The sequence below is a fragment of the Manacus vitellinus genome, unplaced genomic scaffold (assembly GCF_001715985.3).
Source record: "Manacus vitellinus isolate BGI_N305 unplaced genomic scaffold, ASM171598v3 scaffold_25_pilon, whole genome shotgun sequence".
Classification (NCBI taxonomy): domain Eukaryota; kingdom Metazoa; phylum Chordata; class Aves; order Passeriformes; family Pipridae; genus Manacus; species Manacus vitellinus.
Window position 1 is genome coordinate 2,300,988 of NW_021939882.1, and position 13,743 is coordinate 2,314,730.

General features: G+C 44.0%; 1 protein-coding gene across 1 annotated transcript; it reads right to left on the minus strand.

The window, feature by feature from the left end:
• Positions 1-364: 364 nt before the first annotated feature.
• LOC103764876 (ovomucoid) lies at positions 365-13,743 on the minus strand. The gene is made up of 10 exons (XM_008931821.3): positions 13,524-13,743; positions 12,660-12,812; positions 5,321-5,443; positions 4,322-4,341; positions 3,407-3,543; positions 2,854-2,911; positions 2,433-2,569; positions 1,840-1,900; positions 1,036-1,145; positions 365-575 (listed from the first exon to the last, which is right to left on the minus strand). Exons 3-10 carry the CDS (start codon positions 5,373-5,375, stop codon positions 530-532), a joined length of 624 nt encoding a protein of 207 aa, XP_008930069.1. The 5' UTR covers positions 5,376-5,443; positions 12,660-12,812; positions 13,524-13,743; the 3' UTR covers positions 365-529.

The window sequence follows — 13,743 nt, forward strand, 5'->3', positions numbered from 1 at the left end:
AGTGCTACACTTCAGGTGAGGATGGTGCTGAGGAGTCCAGGGAACAGCTCTGGGCACAGACACCACAGTCTGACCAGGTTTTGCTGATGCTGCTTGCACAGGGAAAATGCACCAGGAATACCTGTGTCACCGCTCCAGCCCTTTACAATGTCAAACACCTAAAGGGTCTGAACACTAATGCAGGCCAACTATCACTTATGTGCAAAGACACACAGCTCTGGGGTTTCTGCATCTGTATTTAATTTTCTGCCTTTTATGAGAGGGAGGGGAGCGAGATGTTGCTCTTGTTATATCCCAGAGCTATGAGCACATAACCTATTCTGCCTGGCATCATCATTCAACAAATCAGAAGCAAATGTTTCATGAGACAACACATGAAACAAGACAAAGAAATGTTGCTGATTTAGTTTATTGAGAAAGAAAATCAGGAGTGAGCTGAGTTCCCCAGAGGGTGAGATGAACTGAGGTGAGATCTTTAGCTGGGATTTGCCGGTGGGGATCCTGTGATGAATTCTCTCAGCACTGATACTCAGCATTTTCCAAAATGGCTTAAAGTGATAGTCCCATTGCTATCCCTGAAAGCGAGGAGAAATAAAAATGAACCAGACAGCTTAGCTCCTAGAGATAGTGCCAGATGGGATCCTGCCCCAGAGCCAAGGAACTCACACAGTCAGAATTCCATTAGCTATTTGATTATTAAGAGATGAGCAAAACAATTTAACCCATTCTTAAGACTGAAAATATCTGGGGGGAAACTATAGTGAAATTTCAAAAGTAATTTCTTTTGCAACATGCAAGAAAAATTCCATTAAAGTTAAATAGCCTTCAAACCATTCATGCTAACAAAGCAGACACAGCTCTTTGTATGCTCTAATGAAAAAAAAAAAAAAAGAATGGTTGGCACAGTGGCTGGCATTCTCTCCTGCCCCAAATCCCTAATCAACACTGTCCAGCAAACAAGAAAGCGGCAACTGTGCAAACTTGCATCCATAGGAGGCAAATGATAACACAAATGTGATTCATGTTTGTACATACACGACTGCGTTGCAGAAGTTACACTTATTGTTGTATGTTGTGTTGTCCGAGCCACAGAGAGGCATGTAGTCAAGTGAGCAGACAGGTTTAGGGTAGTCACTGCAGTCAACCTGCAAAATAAAAATAAAAGTAAAAATAAGAGTCTGATGTGAAGGAGTCAATAGCAGAAGGGCTTGAACCCTGAGCTACAGCTGCAGTGCTGATGATAACAATCTAACTAAAAGTAATTAACTTCCTTGCACATCTGATATAAACTGTGGTGTCAGTTTCTCCTATGCCAGGAGAATTTAATAATATAAAAATAGATCACAATATCCTGTTTGAAGAGATGTATATCATAACCTGATCACAGCATTTCTAAGCAGCAGAAGTTCACTCGGCGAAGGCGCCATGCCTGTAATCACATTGCACTGTGTTCCCAAGCTGTCCAGGAAATTAAATGGAAAAACATTGGTGAAACTTCTGGAGAAGTGTAGGTGCTGATTCCTCTATAAAGGTCCAGTATCCCTCCTGTAGTCTTAAAACAGGAAGTTTTAAGACTCCTCAGTTCTGCTCTAATGGATTATTTCTGCTACTATTCTTTCACTGATCCCTTCCTGAGCAGTCACCTGCTCTCTATTCTGGTGTTCACATGAATAATGGGTATTATATGTGGAGAAAAGAAAATCTTCCCTATGCTGAAGCACAGCAGCAGTTACACTCCTGCAGGACCCTGCTGGTCTGGGGGTTGCTGCAGACACTGGCAGTGCTTCCTCTGACAGCAGCAGGACCAAAACCCAGTCCCTCATCACACAGTTCACTTACTGCGACAATTTCCTTCTTACATTCACCGTCATTCTTCTTGCCAACACTGGTTCCAGCCTCTCTGGAAAGGGAAGAGAACTGCGTTAGGGAGCTCTACAAGCAACCTGTTCTGCTGAACCCCATGTCCCAGCAATGCTGGTCAGTCTGAGGTATAATGTTTGGGATATAGGAGACATCCCGCTCTAGACACCAGCTCAGGTGGTGTCACTGCTTTCCAGAATGTTGTTTTATGGCATAATGTGAAGGACAAGAGAGTCCAGAGCGTTACAGTGGATGAGGAGAGAGGTTGTGTGGAATGTAGATTCCCCTTAGGTCAGTTGTTGTCCTCTGCAAGGCAGCGTCTGTCACACAGATCCTTATAACTTACTTCAGAGAAGCATTCTGTCCTGCGTTTGATCCCCCCTCAGCCCTCTACTTCTCTTTCTAGATTAAAGGCACAGTTTTCCTTCTAATCACAAAGGAAAACAAGGTCTTGTTATGAGGGAAAGAGGAGAGCCAAAGTCCGAGCACCTTACTTCTACACTTGGTAGAAGTGCTGATACTCAGAAGAGCAGGTGCCAGGAGCACTAAGCCTGAGCACACACAGTACTCACAGGTTACGGGCACACAGCAGGCACTCATTGTCGTAGGTGACCCAGTCGGTACCACAGATGGGGTTGAGGTCTTTGTTGCAGAGCAGCGCCACTTTGCCTTCCTCACTTGTTGTGTTGGGGTACCTACTGCAGTCCACCTGTCGAGGGAACACACAACAGCACACTGCTGAAGACTTGCTTAAAGGAAGCACGTAGATCTGGTGAGTGTTTCTGTCTGGCCACATAGGATACCACCACAACAGGAAAAATGCTTTTTTTGTGTGTCACTATGAAAGTCCACTTGCAGATGGCCATTGCAAGATTCTGATATCTCATATGTGCTCTTGTTTAGAGTTTGAGTTACATCTTTGGGAACTCCATAAGCAGCTTTGGGCACTCAGAAGCAGGACATGCCCTTTGTTTTGCCCTTGGTTTCACTTACAGGGACAACTTCCTTGCATTCTCCATCGTGGTCTTTGCTGACATTGGTTCCGTATTCTCTGGAGAAGGAAAGACAAATGTTAGAAGTTCAGCAAAGACATCACTACATCCTAGGTGCTGGAAATATGTAACTAATGCAAGGGAAAACTGACTCTTTCTCAGTTAGGTTCATATATGTATTTTTGAGAAGGTAGTGCCATTCTCCCTAAGCAACTGAGTGGCTGGCAGGGATGTAAAGCCCTGGGAGCTTTATGACCATTTTGGACAACTCAGAGCAGAGCATCTCTCCATCCTTCAGCTGTGATGAGATGTGCTCTCAGAGCTGTCATCTGGCTGATCCTCGAGCTGGAGAAGAAAAACCTGAATAAATTACACAAGCAAAAGAGAGATACAGAGACTAAAGCAAAGTCTAAGCACCAGAGCACCACAAAGTGATACCCAAGCTCATTTTGAAGGAACTGACACAACTGACAAGATAGGTCACTGACTGTTGAAAAGTGGTGCTGCCAGGAGCCCTAAGCATCACTGCCTGAGATCTCCCATGCAGTACATACATGTTGTAGGCACAGAGCAAGCACTCGTTGCCGTAGGTGACTCCATCAGAACCGCAGATGGGGCTGACGGCCTCGCTGCACACCAACACCTCTTTGCCTTCCTCATTTGTAGTGTTGGGATACGTGCTGCAGTCCACCTGCCGAGGGAATGTACAGCAACAGGGTGGAGAAGTCATTTGACATTCACAACCCTCATTTTGTATGAGACAGTACAACCAGTTTTCACTACCACAGCAAAAACTTGTGCTGGTGGGTCAGTCTGGGAACAGGTGAATCCTTCCTGCAGGGACCTTCCCACACAGCAGAAGAGGAGGAGGAGGAGAGGGCTATAGCCATGCAGCCCCTTGGATGGGGTAAATCAGTGGTGGTCTCTCATGCTCACTTGGCATCGTTTTATAAAGGATCTCCACTGGTCCCTTGTTCTCCTATTCCTGTAGCCCCTCCAGTTCACTTCTGTTTTTACCCTTTCATTCTCAGTACCCTGATAATGTTTTTTTTCAGAGGACCAAGACTAATGACCTGGTGCATGGAAGCTGGAGCAGCTCACAGTATTTTAGTCTTTCACTAGGTTGCCCTCACATAGGTTCTGATACCAGTCTATTGCTATCAGTTTAAAACCAGTTATATATGACCAGATTAAAGCTTAGACCAGTCTAAAGTTGCTGAAAAATTAATTCATCAAAAAATTTTGTATCATTATTACTAAAACATTATTAACATACAGCATAGATGTAGAACCAAGAGCAGTAAAATTTAATGTTTTACACTGTAGAATCTGATTACAATGACACCAGTGTCACACTAGGCAAAAAACAGCAGAACATCTATGGGCTGGAGGTTTTTCCCATTCCTTTGGTTATGTCTTTACCAGGCCACATACTTGAGAAAAGTGACAGAAAGAATTCTCCTACTCACCTCAATCCCAAAGGCAGCATCTGGAAAAGAGAGGCAGAAAGCATGAAACAAAGCCAATATGATAAGACGTCACTTAAAGCTGGAAATACAGGTGTAAAATTCCTATACACAGGGCCAAGCTGAATGATTTCCAGTGATTGGGTTTTGAACTAAATAAATTATGTATGATTTTTTTCTCTATGTTGATAAGTATAATAGCATTGCTTATTGCTGCCCGTGATGAAACACATTTTCAATAGCTTTGTTCTTTTCTGTTTTGAGATAGGTAGACTTATTAATTGAAAACAGAAGAACTTTTCCTTCCTTATCTTTGTACATATCCGTTTTGACCCTAAAGAGCTGCCGTTACGTATTTGAAAATACACCTGAATCAATATAGACAAATGCAAATAGTCACCTGCAGGATAAGCAAATACATATAGCATCCATTGTCAGAAATATGCATTTTAAAGAAGCCGAGTGTGAAAAAAAATATCTTTGGCTCTGTGATTTCATCAGTTGTAAATAAGCAATGAGAACATCAGACTCTGGCTTTCACCTCTTGTTGTTCTATTAGCAGAAAAAGTATTGCAGGAAATTTGCCAGGGTCCTGCAAAGAACTTGCCTGTGACATTACAATATTTTCACAACTAGTTACTGGAGGTCTGGCCCTCTTCTTATGGTCTTATTTCAAGTATTGATCCATTTGCTGTAATTGTACAACAAGTCTAAGCATTGTAATGGTGTTAAAACATCAGTATACAAAGTGTAACAGCACTAGTTGCCAGCACAGAACTCCACTTGCAGTTATTTGTATTTATGACAGACAACCAGCCACAGCCATGAGCCATTGAGGACTGTCCCGAAATATGCTCCTGCATCCTGCACGATACCAATGCACCAAGGCAGCCGAGTGCTCTGAAGGAGATGATTTTCTCTCTTCAAAGCCACTATCTTATGCTTTTAAAGACGGACAGGAATCAGACACGAGGCTTCTGTGGCACCTTAAGAGTTACTCACCTGGGATGCAGCAAAGTGCGAAGGAGAGGAGCACGAAAACACCCGCTGCAGTCATGGTGGAAGTGTCTTGAATCTGCAGGCTGAGCTCCTGTGCTGCTCACAAGATGGTCTCTTCAAGGCTGACTGCAAATATATACAAATGCAATGTCTAAACTGTTCAACTGTAACATAAAACAACAGCAGAATCTGTCACCAGTACAATGAGGCTGGTAATATTTATTGAGGTCTTGACTGTTCAGGTAATGGTCTGCGTCTGCTAGGCAATTGATTTTGGCTGGACACCTGGTTAATAGCTCAAGACAAGTATCACAAGGTCCCAGTGGTCAAAACCAAACAAACAGTCCTTTGTACAAAAGGAGCCTCTTTAGGATTCTAGTAGAAATATAAGGAGCACGAAATATTGAGGAGAGTAAGCAGTAGGCCCTTCATTTGTCTCTCACAGAGCAACATCTCCCTTCAGGGAGCAGCTTAGGCAGGATGCAGTATCATCCTGTTTGCAGATCAGGCCAAGTCTCTGCTTTCCTTTCTGGTTTTGGGTGGCTTTTTTTTCCCCACATATTCACCACTAGATACAAACACAGGTCAGGTGTGGCTTTGCCATCAGCAGAACTGGTTGAGCTTTGTCAGGCAAGTTTGGCAGTACTGTGTCTAACCTGAAGCCAATGGTATTTAGCACTGGTTTGACTAAAGCAAAGGCTTCTTGACAGTTTCACTGCCCGGGTATAGAAGAGCTCAGTAGAAGACTTGAAAGCAGGTTAAAAATCTGTCACTAAAAATGTCACTTGAACCTTACCAGCAGGGAGCACTTATTTACAGACCCAGTCCCAGTTAAACACACTGACCAACTCAGTGTTCCGCCAAGCCATCTGAAGAACAAAAGACACCGAAGGTATGGGAACCTATTTACATAGCACCAGCTACACTTGAAAGTACAGTAGGTCCTTTCCTCTTGCAGATATTTTAGAAAATGATACTTAAAATATAAGAGCTGTCCCAATTTTCCTGTCTGTCTCTCACCAGCAGCCTTTGTGCCATCTCCAAATTGCTCCTTCCTAGGAGGAGGTCTGCACCTCTGCTGTTCTAGTAGCTGTAATTTTGCAGGAGTGGGTTCTGCCTGTAACCTAAGTTCCTCATGCCTTTCACAGGTCCAAAATGTCAAGAATACCTGGGGGGTGTTTTGGTGGTGGGAGCTTATCACTGTGCCTAGGGTAGGCTTCAGAACCGTGGGAGCTGCAGAGCAAAAGGTGCTTTACAGGTGCTGCCTTGAACAAACAAGGTACCACCCATCAGACAAATGGAATTTAGCTGAAATCACTGAAATTCAACCCAAGCAAATATGTTCGTGTCTGATACATCACAGTAGTCTAAAGGGTATATTTTGATCCCTAGATGGATATACTGTATAGTGTATGGAATCACCTGTGCTGGCACTGGCATGCTCAGAAGTCTGCAGCATGGCTGTGTTGATATAGAGATTACATTTTTACCTAAGAGATTCTTCACAGGGAGAAGCATCAAAATAATTATGCTGCTGTGACTGTTTCCATAAATTACAGGGAGCATACATGAATATTTCAGACAGATTTGGCACATCTTCAAGATGTATTGCCCTAATGTGTCTTGGGGATGGTGTCTGAAAGCCAAATACTTTTCCCTGAGTGTGTGCAGGAGCACACTGTCACATGCCAACCTTGCTGCCTTCATCAGAACACCCATATAGGCTCTGCACAGTTGGAAGAGGGTCCATCTTTCTGGGTTAAATATGAATTTTGCCACTGCCTTCTCTAGCCAGGCAGCAAGACCTCTGTGAATCATTCTCACCGGATTTCCCAGCCCCAACCTGGCAGCTTTTGACAGGTTTCCTCCTACATGGTGCTCAATGCTGCTGCCTGCCCTGGACAGTGTTGTCCTCTAGGCAGCACCAACCTCTCTCCTGATGAGTGGAGAGCACATTCCTGCCAAAGGTTGGCGTGTGTTGCCTGCATACATCAAAGAAAAATTTTCCACTGCGACTGCTGGGTTCAGTACTGGGTCTGGCACTTACTGGCCCTGAACAGCACAGATTTCCTCTGACCACCACAGTGCCTCAGATGTTCAGCAGATCCATTTCTTCACTCTCTCATCTACAGAAAATCTAGGGAGACTCAAGTCAGTGACAATTAAGTGGTGACTGGGGAACACCAGTCCCCCATGAACCATTCAGGTACCCCCCTGACAAGTCACAAAAGTAACACTCAGAAATCACCAGGTTTCAGACACATGCACAGCCTTTAACCAGGTAACATCCACAGCCTCCAGATTTACAGCTCCAGATTATGTCACCTCTGAAAACAGCATGGAAAAATCCCACAGCTGTCTAAGCTCATGCTGTAGGACAGGTTGCTCAGTTTCTAGCTACTCCTGGAAGAACAGTTAGAAAGAGGATTTGATCTGCAATCCTGCCACTGATCTCATGCTGTAATCCACTTCATTATGGTCATCTAATCCTCAAAGTCAGATGCAGCATCTGGCTAATGACCATTTGGCTAAAGGAAAATCCTCCTGTGTGCAGCAGCCAGCACAAGGACAGAGGTCCTACAAGAGAGCTAAAGATGGACTTTTAGCAAAGGGAAATGGTTTTAAGCTGAAGGAGGGTCAATTTAGATCTGGTATTAGGAAGAAATTCTTCCCTGTAAGGATGGTGAGGCCCTGGCACAGGCTGCCCAGAGAAGCTGTGGCTGCCTCATCCCTGGAAGTGTTCAAGGACAGGTTGGACAGGGCTTGGAGCAACCTGGGATAGTGGAAGATGTCCCTGCCCATGACAGAAGGGTTGGAACAAGATGATCTTTAAGGTCTCTTCCAACCCAAAAAATTCTATGATTCTGTGATCTGCAAGTAAGCAAAGGCAGTGCCACTTCTCCGTGTACCACTTGTTATGGTCCTGAGCACCACAGGGTCTGTGGGCTGACACCGGGGCAGGGTTTGGCTATTATACAACATCCTCTCTCACTTACTCAAGTAATTTCTTGTTTTACATTTTCCACTACAATTTTTTGCAGTATCGATTTCATATTCTCTAAAATAATCAAAACTGATGTTGAAAAATTTTCTTAGCAGATATGTGACTTCTCAGCATAAATAATACTCTGATAAACAAATGAAAAATTATTTAATGCACTTTTCCAAACCCTCCTGGGTTTTGTCACATTATTTAACTAACGAAAAGCTTTTGTAAAAGTGGGAAATAACAATAAGTAGTTGTAGCTCTTTCATGAAAATGCCTCTAATCACTTCAAACCACCTGCAGAACACAGTTCAGACTGTAGTTTTCATCTTTGGCTTTCTCTTGGCCACAGTGTGGCGAACAACTATTTGCATTGAGCCACAGGCCTGGAGAAACCAATGGAGCACAAATGGAAGCTCTGCCTCTTAGTGCCTGAAGGCCCCGTTTGAACTAAGCAGTAAAGCAAATAAAGTCACTGATATGATTAAAACATCTCGATATCAAAACATATCCATGTTTTATGAACTTATTAAATAGAACTTGATCCAGGTAATGCCGGTGGATGTTTTCCTGAACTAATAAGACCTGTGCAGAACTTTGTACCCTGCAGGTGAAGGCTAACATGGTTTCACATTACTTATGCAATGAATTAAATGTACTTGGCCCCACTGCAAAGGCAGATGTTGACACACAGGAATGAGTCCAACAGAGGCCAACAGGTTGCCCAGGGACTGGAGCACAGGGCTTTCCAGGGAAGCTGAAGGAGCTGAGATTCTTCATCCTGGAGAATAGATGGCTATCTGCTAATACATTGCTCTCTGCAGCTCCCTGATGGGGTTATAGATAAGGCAGAGTCAGAGTCTAAGCACAGCTGTATCGCAAAAAGATTAAATTCTGAATTAATGTGAGGAATTATTCATTGCCATGAGGATGATTAAGCACAGGAACCAGAGAGGCCATGCATGTCCTTCCTCGGTGATATTGAAAACTAAATTGAACAAGAAAGGCCTTGGGCATCTGAGCTGACTTTGACTTTGGCCTTGCTTTGAGCACGGGTTGAGCTAGAGACCTCTGGAGAGCTCTTACAACCTGAATTATTTTATGTATATGGTACTTTTATAATGCTCTCTCCTATAAATAGTTTTATGGATAAGGAAACATAATACTTCTCTATGACGCAGGAGAGTAGCCTCAGTTTTCCTACAGCTTTTACTAAGGGGTCACATGTAAGCTCTACAAAGATCTCCCAGGACATTCTTACAGGGGGTCACCAGTAACATGTACAACAAAAAGAGTGAATTACAGTAATTTTTTAAAAACTCCACATGCTAAACTGTTCAAATTTGAGGACATTATTAGCTCTCAGTGGTTTCAAAGTCCCTCCACTACTGCAGCAGCCCAGCACTCTGGCACCACAACCCCTCTCCAGAAGAGCATCAGCATTCAAACTTACAAAGGTATTTGCACCATGAAAAATCAGCTGCCAAAATATCGGCCACTTCACTTCACTACTGTGCTGCAGCCTGGACCCGACGTGGGTCTCAGCAGTATCAGCTCCGAGGACACGCCTGCAGCTCGTGCTGTGCTCCAGCTCCGTGAAGTTTCCAGATGATGAGGATGTCAGGTCAGGGCTCCATTGCACAGGGCAGAGGTTACTCACAGGAAAGCAGGAAAACGCTAGAATGAGCATCAGAAAAAGGAGGAAGCAAACAACACAGTTTTGCTGGACACCGACCCAGGTTATTGCTCTTTGAAGTGAACGTGCTGCAGGAAGGTGGGTTGGAGGTAATGCAGAGATATTAACCTGCAGCTGGTCAGAGGAAATCATTGGTTTAATCAGTTTCCCTGACACTTCAGTGATCTCAGCTCTGCATCACTGAGCACTCAGTTCATCTTTGCCACAGCCCAAGCAGGAACAACGAGGAGGTGGCTGCAAGGAAGCTGACCTGGGATTGACACCATTCATGGCTGCCTGGCAGGAGAAAATCAACCTGGAAACTTCACTACTAGGGCTGGGAAAGTCTCCTTCACGAGCTAGGGTCAGGAGAAAATCTTACAAAGGTAGGAAAAAGATAATAAAATTCAATAGATTCTTATCTGCGAGGAGACAGTATTTATAGCACAATGCAGTTAAAATAGAATGAATAAGCATGTTCTGCCATGAAAGCAAATTGCTTTGAGGTTATATAAACCAGGGGAATAGTTGAACACATTTTCAAACTACCAGTCATCTAGCAGCACACACATCATCCCCCCACAGGGGGATTGTGGCTGTGTCCCTTGGATTTCAGACAGCTACGTGACCCACCAAGGAGCATCATTACCAAGAGAGGCTGATAGGCAGAAATAAGATATTTTAAATGACTAACAAGCAGGGCTGGGAAAAGCGATCCAGTATGGGTGGGATGAGCCCCCAGTATGGGGAAAGCTAAGGCCTCAAGGAAGATCGTTTGATCCCTGTACAGCTGGATTTCAGAGCTTGTTTACAGAGGGATAAGCATCCCGGATGCAACTGCAGTATGAAATCTGTGGCCTGGCTGGCTGAGGAGCCAGGTTACTGTCTCCCAGGAAGACAAGGATCATCTCTTCACAGTGAGCTGCCAAGTCTCATTAATTTATCATAGGAACATGCCTTCAGTGCTCTCTCCCCTCAGTTCTGTTTTGTAAGATTGACAGATATGTCTATAGACTACAAAGTGTTCTTGACAAAAGGGTAATTAACCTTCAGAGTTTACATCTCCCTCCTCTTGGTAAGGAACACGACAATTGGGGGATTTGGGGAGATCTGGCTGTAAATGAGTTATGGTTTCCTTTTATGCTCTTGATCAGAGGCCAGGAGGACTAGACTTTTCTTAGCCCTACCTGGAATGGTAGGTAATCAAGGGAGAATTTCCTTGGGTAAATGGCCAAAGCCTTGGACACAGGGATTCTGGACCAGACCAAGTCTGCAATCATCGTTCAGTCTGTAGGTCCACAGCCCTTTGGGCCAGGATCTGGGATCTGCTTTGTGAAAGCTCAGGACAGGGTAAGCTGAGGCTTTGCCCAACTTGAGAGACCAAGGGGTGAAGTTTATACACAGATAATGACATGTATGGGAGGAGTTATTGTAAAGTGGTTTTTCAGTTAGATAAACACTTCAGGAGTTATGTCCTCTTACACAAATCTAATATGAGAGGAAGAAACCAGGAGTGCAAAGCAGCTGTTCCTGGAGGTGCCAGTCCGTTGCTGCCAGAGTGACCTGGAGGCATCACTCTGCCTCAGAACTGCCCCAGGGAAGATCAACATACCACATCCCCAGGCAAAGTTTTCTTTCCATGTGAAACCACAGGAGGAGGTGATGTAGAACAGAAGCAAGCAGATCACCAAACAAAAACATGCTCCTAGGTCTCACCTTATCAACTAACAAGCCAGCAAAAATGAATATGAGAAACAATGTTTGGAAGAGATAAGTGAAGGTGGTTGTTTTCATATATGGGAAGAAAACCAGTAACCTCTGGGATTTGGGATTAATGGTGGTTTGGCTTTTTAAGAATGATCTTTTAAATAAAGCAGCAACAAGAGATAGGGTGCAAGAGGCAAAGAATGAAAACCCACTGCTCGCCCTAGTGGGAAAGGCAGGGAGGATAGTCTGAGAGGCAGGATACATCATGGTGCTGTAACTTGAATACTTGACTGGGACAAGATGAACTGGATGGAAAGAATTTCAGTAGCTGAAGGACTATAAGTATCACAACCACTGAACACATCTTCATCATTAACATCAAAAGAAAGAACAATTTCATTTATTCTACAGAGTTGAGCTCTAATGAGACCACTGGCTGATTCTTTGCAGCTAGACATGGGTGAAGCACAGTTGGTGCTGACAGAAAGGAACATGCTGCCAAATTACAAGATTTCACTGTTTCACAGTAGACAGCAGGTAGACAGAGATAGACAGCAGGTATTCTACCATCTCTTAACCATTGCAGTATGAAAGTATTATATATAACAACTGCAATGTTATGCATGATCATATGGCCCCTACACGACCTGGCTTGGGCAATGCCCCATTTGCAACCTGACAAAAAAATTCTTTTCTCAGGAGAGGTGAATACTGATATCTGCAAAGGTTTTGTGTGTCTCCTTTTCTGGTCTTGAAATGGGTTATGCTACACTCTCCTGCTGCCGACAGTGAAGGTTATTTGTGAGTGCTTCCATAGCAAAGAAATATTTTGCTACTTGTTTCATATTTTGCATCTTTTTGCCATCCTTCTCTTCCTACATTTGAAAGCAGCCTGTGGAGAACAGCAATATTAGAAAGCTAGCGTTAAATCACTGCCAAATAAAATGTCAACAGAAGGTATATGCATCACTTACATCCAATCGTGCGCTGCCTGCTCAGCATCCGGCTGACACTGTTTGGGATGCTGCCACACAGAGCAATGGGAGTTCAGGCTGCTTCTTGGTTTGCTTTCCTTCTTAGTCACTGGGATAGCTGCTGTTCCTGAGCCCCTGAGTGTCCCAAGCTCTCTGAGGAGGTGAAAGTCTGCCATTAGAGACTCAGTATGACCATTTTCCCAAAAGGGAACTGGTGCTGGGAATGTAAATAAAACTCCCAAATGATGCAAGTAAAGGAAAGTTCATCTGAGTTAACCACCACCAGTGAAGTCTTTTTGCTGTCTCTGACTGTTATAAACCTATCAGTCAACAAACCTCTGCCATCTGAATATGCTACATCATTTGAATTTCCACTCTGGATACTTTCTGCAGCTATTTTCTTTTCTCTGCTAAATCTTCATGATTTACACCCCAAGCACAACCAGCAAGTGAAGAGGGAGAAAAGGAGGATAAATTGGAAAAGCACAGGGAGAGGCCAGGGGCTAGGGGACTGTCACTTGGAAAGCATGTTCTTTCCATCGGACTGACACATTATAGGCACGGATCCCACATTCAGTGGTGTAAGTGGATCCATCTGTGCCACAGATCTGCTCCAGTGCTTGGTCAGGGGGCCATGACTGGCCATGCTCAGAAAGGGCCCTGGGGCATGGGCTGCAGCTCAGCTTTAAAGGGAACAGTGAAAAAGGGCTTAAAGCAGTACAGCCAAACATTCCTCATTCTTCAGGGGGCTTGAACAAAATTAATGTTTTACTTCTATGAATGAAAAATAGGCAGGAAGCAATATACTATATAAATGCTTTTTCTTTGGAGATTCACAGTATGTTTAAAATTACAGGGCCTCACCTCAGCTGGTGAAAATCTGGGAACCCCTCCTGGGTGTGTGGATGTCTGCCAGCTGGAGACAGGCTCCTTCCACTACTGCTTTCTGCTTTGTTCCTATCTACTCGTTGATCCGCAGAGAGCATGCAACCAGAGCCCAGGGCATGGCAAAGAATCAAATAAAACTGTATCAAACATTAAATTACAACAAGAGAATGAACATTTCTGAGTGTGAACATACTGA